The following is a 13,931-nucleotide window of genomic DNA, read 5'->3' as shown; positions in this document are numbered from 1 at the left end:
TAAGGCAAAAGGAAATTATTGCTTATATTGAGGTATAAAAACCATTGAAAACAAATGATAAAAAATGTATATGCAGAAATATGCAAGTACTATACTGCCATAGATGATCTAGGAGATAACATAGCACATGTATGTATTCTATATGATTAAACTATATATGTCAGTCAATTACAAATAATTTGGAAAGTATCTTGTGGAGCTTGCTTAAAATTGTATAATAAGTGTACGAACTGAATGTTCTTAAAACAAACCTCTTTAACCATTGGTGGGTTTTCATACTCAAAATACTTTTTTCAAGTATCGCAATGATGGTATTGTTAAGTTGAGTGTGTCTTTCAACAATCACTTTCAGTTTCAATTAAACATATCTCATTATGAATAAAAACTTCCTCGTTGAGGAAAACACTTCTAGTTATTAACTAGTGGTTGAAGTATGCATTCATGACTCTGTATTGAACCACTTGAGAACAATCTACCATTCATCCTCCTCCAGTCTGAGTGTTAAATTATTAAAAGTGTTTTTGGAAGAGAGCATAACAAAAATAGATTAAAGAATGTCTAGCATTAATATTTCATGTACAGTAAATTGTGGCCTTCAATTGTTTGCGTAAAATCTACTTAAATTTACATGGAAGGCAGATTGTTTGCGCGAAATCTATTAATGTCGACATGGGAGGAAGATGCAAATAGCATGAACATACAAAAAAAACATGAACATGTGCGCAATTATATCTGCCATCAATTTTCTCGCTGCATACAAGTATGGAAAGGAATCTAGATCAAAACCTCTGGATAAGACAGCTACAGTAAAACAAGAAGGTCAACACACACCCTTGTTGACTGTAAGTACTTAAATAGTGGATGGCTGGAAATAGCAATTAATAAAAATTGCATCCTTTTTCTGAATTACTGGCTCTTGACTGACTTCATAGAAATACATGTTGAATGATAATAAGCACGAATCTTTCCCCACTGCCATGTCTTGATAAAGATACATAATTATGTATATTAGGCACCTATTATGCATATTTCCATGTGAGCTGGTAGGGTGTTGGTAGTGAAATTCTGTCTAAAAAAGGACTTTTAAAAACACAGGATTAGACAGCATACTTTGCACAAGAAACATATTTTAAGATACGATATATAGATCAGTATTGTAAAGTCAGTAATTAGTCACTAGCCTTAAAGGGGCAGTCAACCAGATTGACGAAAAAAGAAAAGTTCTAAAATACCGTTCTAACTCTAACCATGCGAGTAACTCGCAGACTGTTCAGGTTTTTATGCTGTTTGCTGCTAATCATTATCTAAGGGTTGAAAATGAGGCCTTTACAACTTGCATCTTATTAAAAAGGAATTTAATTTAATAGTATTTTGTAAGAGACTACAAATGTGTACAAATATGTATCTAAGTTGAAAAGGGTTAAACAAGAGATTGGACTCTGCATTAGTCTGAGCCAAATGTAGGTCAGCGTCAACAGCAACATGAGGTAAGGTTAGAGTGGGTGTGTTGATAGTGTTCAAGGACAACATCCATGCAAGTATGAAAGCTTTGTAGGAAACATAATTGATATTCTATGGAATGTGCCATTTTGTGTTAACCATGTAGAGATGGAAGGATGAGTCAATCATTATATACCTCTCAGTCAGTCGATGCCGGTGCATACACAATATTTTCGGATTGGGTCTACTTTTTAAAATATTACTGTAAGTACCACATACAATTTGGTGTCACAATCAAGATCAACGGAAATAACTACTTGTGAGGAGCGGTAAGCAGATCTGGTAAACGAAAGGGCATACTTAAATGTTGACTGTGAATAAGTATTGCTATTATGAACATCATAGTTCATAGATACAATAACAACCAAATTAAACACGATAAGAGTTAACAACTTAACAGATATATCAGATAGTCACTAACAAATTGTCCTATGTATATTTCGCTCCGGATTCATACAAACATTGCTAATTTTGACCGGAAAACACTAGTTGGACTGCCGAGATCATGCTGACAAGCAAAACTTAGAAATGCAATATACATGTTATAATATTATCTGCAAAATAGCACTTTTTTAAATCGCCATACCCTTAAGGATGTTTCCTATTGATTGTTTATATTTGTATGACACGGAAGTTTTGCCGTACTGCTCCAGATGTATTTTTTTGTTATAAAAAAAAATAAATCAAATAGAAATGTAATGAAATAGATTGTGGGTAAATGACATGTATTATTTTACAAAAATTAGGTCTATGCCCTGCAATGTTGTTACCTTCTAGCACTTAAACAATATATCAGAGGAAGATAAAACGCTGCAATTTGAAAAACTCGGATATCAATAAGAAAAGAAATGAACAAAACATCAAATGCATAATTTCTTTGTCAAGGTATGAATGGCCATGATTTAGTTGTATTATGCAGAGAACACACTGACCTGATTGTTGAATAAAGCAGGGAGCACATTTACCTCAGTGTTGCATTATACAGATAACACATTGACCTGATTTTTGTATTATGCAGCCAACACATTAACCTGATTGCATTACGCAGCAAACACATTTATCTGATTTTTGTATTATGCAGCAAACATATTGACCTGATTTCGTTGCATTTTGCAGCCAACGCATTATCCTGAGTGTTGCAATATGAAGCAAACACATTCACCTGATTTAGTTGTGTTATGCAACGACCACATTGACCTGATTTAGAAGTATTATGCAGCGAATACATTGACCTGATTTAGTTGCATTTTGCTTCAAACACATTGAAGTGAGTGTTTAATTATGCAGCATTTACATTAAAGTGATTAAGTTGTTTAATGAAAAACAACACATTGACCTGATTGTTGTATTATGCAGTGAACACATTGACCTGTTTGATGCATTGTTCAGTTAACACATTGACCTGATTGTTGTAATATGCAGTGAACACATTGACCTGTTTGTTGCATTATGCAGTGAACACATTGGCCTGATTGTTGTATTATGCAGTGAACATATTGACCTGTTTGTTGCATTATGCAACAAACACATAGACATGAACGTTGCATTAAGCAGCGAACACAATTTGATCTGATTGTTGTATTATGCACCAAACACATTAAACTGATTTAGTTGCTTTATGCATTGAACACATTAACCTGATTGTTGCATTATGCAGCAAACACATTGACCTGATTTAGTTGTATTATGCAGCAAAAACATTGACCTAATTTAGTTGTATTATGCAGCGAACACATTGTCCTGTTTTTTGCAGTATGCAGCGAACACATTGACCTGTTTGTTGCGTAATGCAGTGAAAACATTGACCTGTTTGTTGCATTATGCAGCGAACACATTGATCTGATTGTATTATGTAGTGAACACATTGACCTCATTGATGCATTATGCAGCAAACACAATTTGACACGATTTAGTTGTATTATGCGGTGAACACATTTACCTGATTTAGTTGCATTTTGCAGTGAACATATTTACCTGATTGTTGTATTATGCAGCAAACATATTGACCTGATTTATTTGTATTATGCAGTGAACACATTGACCTGATTTGGTTGTATTATGCAGAAATCATATTCATGTGATTTAGTTGTATTATGCAGCGAACACATTGACGTGATTTAGTTGTTTTACGCAGCGAGCGCATTGACCTGGTTTATTTGTATTATGCAGCAAACACATTTACCTGACTTAGTTTTATTGTGCAACGTACACATTGACCTGGTTTAATTGTTTTATGCATCAAACACGTTGACAAGATTTAGTTGTATTATGAAGCAAAGGCATCGACCTGATTTTCAAAATCTCAATTTAAATAGGTTTATGTTAATTCATTATCTACATGGCTGTCCGGTTACGGTTAGCGCAGTGGTTGGTTCATGCACTTCTCACTTCTGCAGCCGGGGTTCAATCCACATTCCCAGGGCACTTGAGTGTGGTTGGTGGTCACTATAACGGACAGGTAGGTTTCCTCTGGACAATCCGGTCCCCCCCCCCCCCCGCCCACAGCATAAGACAACACCAAAATAACTTTCAGTAAAACCTAAATACATATGTAGCTGGAAACTGAAGCTTTAATTTAAAATTCGTTTCAATTTTCAATTTTCATGTGTCTAGTACTTAAATTAGGTAGGAGTGGTGGGACACACTATGGGTCTCCACATAATGTAGGCACTGTTCCGGAAGGACCTCATGAACTTGGAACATTATCTATGATTATAATCTTTTTTTTGTAACACCCCGCATCAATTTACGTAGATCACTTGTTTAAGCAATGAATGATTATCAGCATGTTTCTCAGCATGTGACATCCTGCCAATCTCTCTTAGAGTAATAGTTACGTCTACCTTAAGTCTCGAATAGCATCACGCACATCAGGGTGTTATACTTTACTACTCATGTATCGCTGTTACCACATAGGTTTTATTTTTTATTTTAATGAAGGACATGACCACAAACGCCAATAAGAAACATACAAAAATAATTTAACACAAATTATGCTACATTTATGAATACAATCAGTCAATATGTTAGGGTCGAATGGTATAACAAGGAGGTATTTTACTCAAGTTCAAAATGTAATTCACGCACATGAAATGGAGAACAAACATAAGTTTCCCTCCTACCAGTTTATAATAAACACATTATAGAAATTTTATACAGGGTAACCATACTAGTGTTATGCATGAGGAATTTGAGTTAAAACCTATGTTACTATTTTTTATACCAGACGATGGGTATACAATGTATTAAATATTATAGTCTGATCGGGATATATGTTAAGCCAACCTCATTCATATTCACATAATTTATTATTAAAACCCAAGCCATTTCGGATGTCAAAACCCCAAGCTATTTCAGCATAATTAAATTCCAAGCCTGGTTTGCGGTCAAGACCCCAAGCTATTTCATCATAACTAAAATCCAAGCCAGATTGGCGGCCAAGACCCCAAGCTATTGCAGCGTAATTTAAATCCAAGCCAGTTAGGTGTTGAAGATCCCAAGCTATTTCAGTATTATTAAAACCCAAGCCAATTTAGCGGTCAAAACCCCAGGCTATTTCAGCATAATTAAATTCTAAGCCATTTTTATGATCCAGACCTCAAGGTATTTCGGGCTTATTACAATCCAAGCTAGTTTGGTGGTCAAGCTCCTGAGCTATTTAAGCATGATTAATCCAAGCCAGATTGACGGTCAAGCCCCAAGCTATTTCAGGACAATTAAAATCAAAGCCACTTTGGTGTTCAAGATTCCAATTTATTTCAGTATTATTAAAACCCAAGCTATTTCGGATGTCAAGACCCCAAGTTATTTCGGCATAATCAAAACCCAAGCAAGTGTTGCGGTCAAGACCCTAAGCTATTTCACCATAATTAAAATCCAAGCCAGATTGGTGGCCAAGACCCTAAGCTATTTCAGCATAATTTAAATCCAAGCCAGTTTGGTGTTCAAGATCCCAAGCTATTTCAGTTTATCAAAACTCAAGCCATTTTTGCGGTCAAGACCCCAGGCTATTTTAGCATAATTAAATTCTAAGCCATTTGTATGGTCAAGACCTCAAGATATTTCAGGGATATTAAATTCTAAGCTAGTTTGGTTGTCAAGATCCTGAGCTATTTAAGCATAATTAAATCCAAGCCAGATTGGCGGTCAAGACCCCAAGCTATTTCAGCACAATTAACCACTTTGGTGGTCAAGATCCCAATCTATTTCAGCATTATTAAAACCCAATCTATTTTGGATGTCAAAACCCCAGCTATTTTTGCATAATTAAAATCCAAGCCAGATTGGCGGTCAAGACCCCAAGCTATTTCAGCACAAATAAAATCCAAGTCAGCTCAGTGGTCAAGATCCAGAGCTATTTCAGCAAATTCAAACCAGATTTGCGGTGAATACCCCGAGCGATTTTAGCATAATAAAAATCCAAGCCTGTTTGGTGGTCAAGATCCTGAGCTATTTCGGCACATATAAAAATCCAAGATAGATTGGAAGTCAATACCCCGAGCTATTTCAGCATAATTAATATCCAAGCCAGTTCAGTTTGGTGGTCAAGATCCCAAGCTATGTTAACATTATTAAAACCCAAGCCATTTTGGATTTCAAACCCCCCCAACTATTCTGGCATAAGTAAAATCCAAGCCAGATTGGCGGTCAAGACCCCGAGCTATTTCATCATAATTAAAATCCCTGCCAGATTGGTGGCCAAGACGGCAAGCTATTTCAGCATAATTAAATTCCAAGCCAGTTTGGTGGTCAACACTCAATAGTTTTTCAGCATAATTAAAATCCAAGCCAGATTGGCGGCTTTGACCCCACGCTATTTCAGCGTAATTTAAATCCAAGCCAGTTTGGTGGTCAAGATCCCGAGCTATTTCAGTATTATTGCAATCCAAGCCATTTTGGCGGTCAAGACCCCGGGCTTTTTCAGCATTTCATGATCCTAAGCTCATTTTGTTTGTACCCAAATTATTGTTGGCATAATTTTTTTGATCCCAAAATTTTCGTACCCACATTTTGTTTTCGTACTCATACTTTTATTTGTTCTTACTAAATTTTTTTTTCTAGCCGAATTTTTTTTTTTGGCATGATTTTTTCGTACCCAAAATGTTCATATCCACTTTTTTTTTCGTCATAAAAATTTTCGTACCCACATTTGTTACCCAAAATTTTCGTACCCACATCGTTTAGTCCACACTCATTCCATCCCGCGAAACCCTTAAGGTGTCGCAACTCTAGTATTAGGAAATAACATGAATATAAAAGGTATAACAATACATTAAATTTACCATCTTTCCAGTTTACTCTAAGTTTGTTAGCTTTTAATGTCATTTTGTATATTCCTTGTAATGATTTGATAGGTAACCCCAAACAAAGACTTAATACTGCATGTGATCTTCTTTATCAACATCAGTCATATTTACACTCCTAAGAGTATATCTCTTATTCTCATAGTGTCGGCCGTCCTCATTGTATCGTGTCTTTTAAGAAAACCTTTCAATAAGTGCTGGATATTAAATGTTTTTCCATTTTTAGAAGTGTTAATTCATGTGCTGTTTAATAATGACAATTACGACGATCTTTCCCATGATTTCCGGTTTTCATTTGTAAGTTGGTCATGTTCATTCTATATTATGAGTACACATAATATATTTTTTTTTTTTGGTTATAAGTAGGTTTATCGAATGCTATATAAGCGGCTTATTTGTGAAAAAAATATACAAATAATAAAAAAAATATGAAGAGTTTCGATTTTCCATTAAGCAACTTTTTATAGAAAAAGCACATGCGCATAGTAACACACATTAGAAACCAATAAGAAGAGCCGATATTATGAGTAACGATGAACATAATAATGATTACTACGTGGAGCTGAGTCTCGCCAGTATTTTACCAAAACATCAGCGATTTGAATGCAGTTTTTGTTGCTATGTCCGATAATGCACATTAATCTATAGATTGACGTATTAAAAATGTATGTTTTCCAATCTTTTCACTTAAAATATTTCCATGTTTTCACTAAGAGGGCCGATACTAAGGATACACATGCTAATATGTATAGAGGATATGTATATGTTTTGTAGAATATTTCAATAAAAAAACATGTACTTCGACATTAAACATTAGCTTTAAAGCTGTGTATTATGTTTAAATCTTTCTTTACCCAACGTAACTAATATTTGAGGCATCATTGTATAAATATATCATAATTGAATTAAGGAAATTATCAATAGATGTTTAATTGTAAAGAATATAATGGTATAAATATGTGTAACGTAACGAATATTTGGAGCTTCAATGTATACATATATCATAATTAAGTAATTTAATTTTGGAAATTAATAATATATGTTTAAAAATAAAGAACATACTGGTATAAATATAATTTTATTAAAATATTTCCTAAAAAGAAAGTTAACGCAAATATTTTACATTACAAAGCACATAGGTTATTGAAGAACGTGACTTACTTGTCAATCAAACAGTTTCCTTAAGGCAAATACATAAAATATGACAAAATAGATTATTCATTAAACTGCCGTCTGCTTGCCTCATGTAGATTACTGCAAATTAAATGTCAAAACATCCTGTCAACAATGGTTGAACGGAAAAATTAATTTAGGCTATTTCCGACCATGTGATGTAATCGGTAAAATAGCGATTCAGTCAATCAACAATTGACCAGTCGCCAGCTGTCAATCAAACTCACGAAATAATCAATCAGATTTCGTTTATTGCGGCCACATGGTCCGACAAACAAAGACTGTCGGAGTAATTGATAAAGCATTTTATGAAAACACAACTTAGTGGGCGGAGCGATCTCGCATTTGACGACTGGTCAATTAGCACGTGCGGAGACGAATACTTTTGACCAATCAACGGTAAGATAAGTGAATGTTTGTTTACACATCATATACCTAAAATACACATTGGCTCAAACACGCCAGACCACTGTACAAGGAGGTCATCATTTCTTGCTGTCGCGGGCGAAGCCTGTTAAGGGTCTTGATGTTATATTGTACTTTACAAACACATGAAAACGTTGTGTTAGAACTAAATAGGCAATACTAAATCGCAATGAAAACTGAAATGGACTCGCGTATAATTTATCGTCTACCAACGACTATGCTTCATTACTTGTATGTTCAATGTAAGATTGGTTTATTTTTTATGTCAGAAACGCTTCTTGAAGTTTTATCTGACCATTACATTTGGCTTGGCAAGACAAAAACAAACTTTTTGTAATAAAAAACAATACTCAAATGAATTGCAATTGAACATATGTGTTTGTCCAATATACATATGCAATAATTTTCATTGCTTACTGGTACCAGTTGGTCCATTTTAATGTATTGTTTATGTAAGAAAAAGGCAGTTCCTAATTCGGTGTGAATAACTAAAAATCAGTAATACTCCGAAGTTAGCTCAAGTGTTGCACTGAGTATGCGAACAAGAATGCACATATTTTTCTCGCTCGTTCAGACCAACGGTATATTTGAGACCTTTATATATATTTCGGACAACGCTAACGTTAGAACGATGTCACTGATATAACCATAAAGGCGAGACACGACTGGAAGCAGCGATCCCGGTGACTATTATATCCTGGAAAGCGTTAACGAGATGCCTTAATATGTTCTTTCATTCAAAGACCCATGCGCATATCGTAATAGCGTGTTTTGTTTCATGTGGTAACGCCGAAACCCGTTTTCTTGTTCGCACAGAGCAAAGTTATATCCTGTAGCCATAGTCCTCGTCAGACGTTAGGGTCCGTCCGAGGGGAACTACAAAAGGGTCATGGTCTTTATGATTACCAATTCTACGCATAAGTTGGAGCACCTGGTTTTGTTTTACCTTATTCAGCCGCGAAGGAAGTTTGATATCATTTAAAAAATCTGTTTATAAATAAATTGCAATTTATATATTTACAATTCAACCTATGTTTTCAACAATATTTATTCATATATAGTATTTTTTGTTAGTTCATATTTAAAGCGGGTATATACGATTTTGTCAAATATTTATGAATTTATATAAAATGTGTAAAAAATTATTATATATATATTTCAATATAAATTAAAATAAAAGTTAAGAAGAACATGTGTCGAAAAATGCGAAATAAGCCAGATATTAAATTCTGAAATTGAAAACGGCTGTACAGCCAAATTCGCCAGCATGTATACCATACATGTACGATGTGAATCTAAACTTAGTTTAACGGATTATTTGAATTCCCGCAACGATATCTATTCATACGACACACGAACACTAACTCCGATCCTAATACAAAGACGAATGCTTCGGTTATTGTAGGAAAATATGTACGTCACAATCGGCTCGGGGCGCTAATTTGTCTTTGCTGCATTTTATGAAATTCGGCTTTAATGTATAATTTTTCTTTCCCATTTTATGTTATTGTAACATATTTTATCAATATATTACAATTAAACACATATAAAAAATCGTATATACCCGCTTTAAGTAACACAACGTCAATTTCGCTTGGAATCGGGAATAGTGAAAGCTTTTGCATATAACTACATGAACTACAAATTTGATGCAACGGATCCGTCACATTTAAGCTGACAATATCAGCGTATAATGTATTGATGGTTTGATATTACGTGAATGTATAACGCTTGTGTAGTGCGACAAACAATAACCATTCCTTCCCAATATCAAACATTAATAGTTTAACATAATTGCGCGGGCCACCCTCTACAACATCATCTCTCGACAATAGACACGATGCTAGCTGTCAACCTATTCTGCTCCATACTCTTCATCAGCTAATCAGCACTCAGGCAGCCGAATACACGCATTTCACATGGAGATGTATACAATCCTAGAACGTATTACATGTCAATAGTAACCTATCGCGACCATTGAAGCACTAAAGACAGCATAAACGATTTGTTTTAATATGAGAAACGGGTTTTCACATTTAACTTAAATGCACTACACATTGTATAGCTAAAACTAAAGACTTCAACGTTCGCTGGGCCACGTATGTTTTATTAATATATTGATAAAATATGTTACAATAACACACAATAGGCAAGCACAACTATACATTAAAGACGAATTTCATAAAATGCGGCAAAGACAAATTAGCTCCCCGAGCCGATTGTGACGTACATATTTTCCTACAATAACCGAAGCATTCGTCTTTTTATTAGAAGCAGAGTTAGTGTTCGTGTGTCGTATGAATATATATCGTAGCTGGAATTTAAAATGAACCGTTCAACTAAGTTTAGATTCACATAGAACATGCATGATATACATGCTGGCGAATTCGGACTGTACAGCCGTTTTCGATTTCAGAATAAAATATATGGCTTATTTCGCTTTTTTCGACACATGTTGTCTTAACTTTTATTTTAATTTATATTGAAATATATATATATATTTAATAAGTTTGCTTACACATTTTATATGAATTCATAAATATTTGACAAAATCGTATAATCTCGCTTTAAGAATTAAAGCGCACGCTTTTCGTGAACACGAGGCGTCGTTGTACATGATTCATAATTTTCACCTGTTTTTTATCAGGACAATTTTTTACATTAAATTATTTACAACTGTTTATTTGTTATTATCACATTTAACAAATTCAATAATGCGTATCGGATTTAAAAAAAAATGAATAACACACATTTAATAAATACTTCCATTAAATAATATATAATTTTAATCATTTTAAATATATGGATATAATACTTGATGCAACTACAAAAAGGTTGGCAAATACTTCCTTGAGACAGAAAAACTATGCTAAAGCATATATAACTACACGAATGACCTGTCAAGTTATATCGCTATCGCGATGATTGTATCCCACGGCCGTGAGGATGTAAATGATATGTGTTGGGTTCGCCATTTGAGCCATTTGCGTAAATATTGAAAATTAGACAAACACTTTCTAATTGGCGCACATGATAGTGTCGACTGTGATACCAATGGGCGATGTTGTGCGGCATTATTGTGCATTTAATAGGATTATATGCATTGAATCGAAATATCATAATAATTCCATGCTTAACTGAGCATATATAAATCTGATCGACTTAATAAATACAAAGCTGTCCAAGTGATACAGATACAGAAAACATCGTTAAAAAACAAAATCCAATGTCTCTTAAGCATACGCACTTGTGAAATAATTCAGTTAAATAAATATTTGCATGGTGTCGAAAACTGTGATTAAACTAAACATATTTATTTGAAATATTAAAAATTATGAGTTATCTTAGTGTTCATTTTTGCATCACGGCAGACTTCTTTTATCCCAAAGTACATATGTTTAAATTTTTTGACGATGTCCGGTAATCATTTGTTTAATTATATTACCCAAATAAGCTTATTAACAGAAGTTTTAAGACAAACATACTCAAAGAAATATGTTTACATTTTTTTGTGTGTAGCAGACTTCCGGTAAATAAGAATATGCGATCATTGCGTATGGTGGGCAATAGATCGAGACGATTAGATGATTGTGTCAGGAAATAATACAATTATTTCCAAATATATTATTATTTTATTAACTATTGCTAAAGTGAATAATTCTTCGAAATTTAGATTGTAATTTGATATAATTGCTGACAAATAATGTCATTTCATTATAAAACATCTTTCGATAATAGGAATGACAAAACAAATTTTAGTAAATAATACGCATTGTACAAACATGCAAAACTTTGTGAAGTGCGCAAGTTAACTGCATATTATATTATTGTCCCCTACCGGTTCACCGGAGGGGACTAATGGTTTTCGCTCTGTGTGTCCGTCTGTCCGTCAGTCCGTCGGTCCGTCAGTCTGTCACACTTTTCTGGATCCTGCGATAACTTTGAAAGTTCTTCATATTTTTTTTCATGAAACTTGAAACATGGACAGATTGCAATATGGAGATTATGCACGTCATTTCATTTTGTTCCTACGTCAACAATTCTGGTTGCTATGGCAAAAAATAGACTAGAAATACTGCTGAAAATGGTGGATCCTGCACACTTTTCTGGATCCTGCGATAACTTTAAAAGTTCTTAATATTTTACATGAAACTTGCAACATGGATAGATGGCGATAGGGACATTATGCACGTCATTTCATTTTGTTCCTACGTCAAAAATTGTTGTTGCTTTGGCAACCAAAAAATAATAATTCTGAAAACGGTGGAATGGTGGAGCCGGTAGGGGACCATATTGCTTGACAATAGCCTTGTTTAATCAGTAGAATTTATTGTTAAAACGGTGCAATTGCGTCAACCTATATGCGAATTCTTTATTGCGAGAGTTTATTAAGTCAAAATCTTGCTTGCAATAACATTGTTTGAATTACGTACGTTTTTTTTTCGTAATATGTGTCTTCAAAATGCAGTTAATTAATGTAAATTATAACTTTGCATGTGCATTAAATATAAATAAAAAAATAATTTTTTGATATACATATATTGCTGAACATGTTTTATTTGTCCACATACATATTTGTACATAAATAAAAATGAAATGGCTAATATGTTCTCAGATTTCTAGAGTACTATAAGCGGATGCTACCTTTCTTATTTGCTTATGTCAGATTTTTGTTTTGTGTGTATGGTTTTGTTTTATTAATATTAATTGACAACTTACTTTCATCACACGCTATTCCTTTCCATCCGTCTTTACAGCCACCATTTCCACATGCACCCGTCACATCGTCGCATGAACTCTTACGGCAATGGCATTGCTTGGAACAGTTAACACCGTAACTTCCGAGTGGGCAGCCTGAAAACGAAAACGAGTGGTGTATTCATAATTTGATAGTAAGTACATGTTTACAATTTCGTCGTATGTTACAATAACTTGACACTGGGTTTCAAATACGTCTAATTACTTGAACGGACATTATTTATACAATAACAAAATACCAAATGGAAAGTAGTGGTTATCGCCGTAACCCGTACAGACTGTTATTTGCATGTAGAAGTTAGCCTTTTCTACGCATTTGTCACGTTTGAAGTAAATAGTTCATAACGAAGCGATTTATCCCTAAATCTCATTAAAAAGGCGGTATGTTAAGACCAGTTAACACCAAATGATTTTTTTTCACCTTAGTGAAAACTTGTTTCGCTAGTAGATACATGAGGTAATCATGTGACATAACGTTGTTTGTATCTGGGGATTAGTTAATTTCCACATTAATTAAATCAAATGTACTATGGTGATTCATTGTGCAATACTTTGCCAATAAGCTGCAATCTGATGATAAAACTAAAGATTTACCTATAATTACCTCTTAAATTGATACTGAGTTTATGAAAAAAAAACATTTCAAGAGACCGTTATAGACTTTCACGGCCAGTTTGAAAAAAAAATGTATTTAGTTATACATTTAACAAATATATATAAATGTATTACTATTTATAAGTCAACGTCATAAACATGCCTGTTAGACATGTA

The 13,931-nt window shown here is 33.9% G+C and overlaps 1 protein-coding gene across 7 annotated transcripts in view; it reads right to left on the bottom strand.

Moving 5' to 3' along the window:
• The window catches only part of LOC127846389 (uncharacterized), a 97,798-nt gene that overhangs the window by 64,641 nt on the left and 19,226 nt on the right, over window positions 1–13,931 (bottom strand). For all 7 annotated transcript variants that reach the window (XM_052377595.1, XM_052377596.1, XM_052377599.1 and 4 more), the window contains one exon: window positions 13,122–13,256. In XM_052377595.1, coding sequence (XP_052233555.1) covers window positions 13,122–13,256 — 135 coding nt within the window. The remainder of the gene's footprint in view (window positions 1–13,121; window positions 13,257–13,931) is intronic.

This window comes from Dreissena polymorpha, chromosome 9 (assembly GCF_020536995.1).
Source record: "Dreissena polymorpha isolate Duluth1 chromosome 9, UMN_Dpol_1.0, whole genome shotgun sequence".
Lineage (NCBI taxonomy): Eukaryota > Metazoa > Mollusca > Bivalvia > Myida > Dreissenidae > Dreissena > Dreissena polymorpha.
This window is presented reverse-complemented; position numbering and strand designations above follow the sequence as displayed.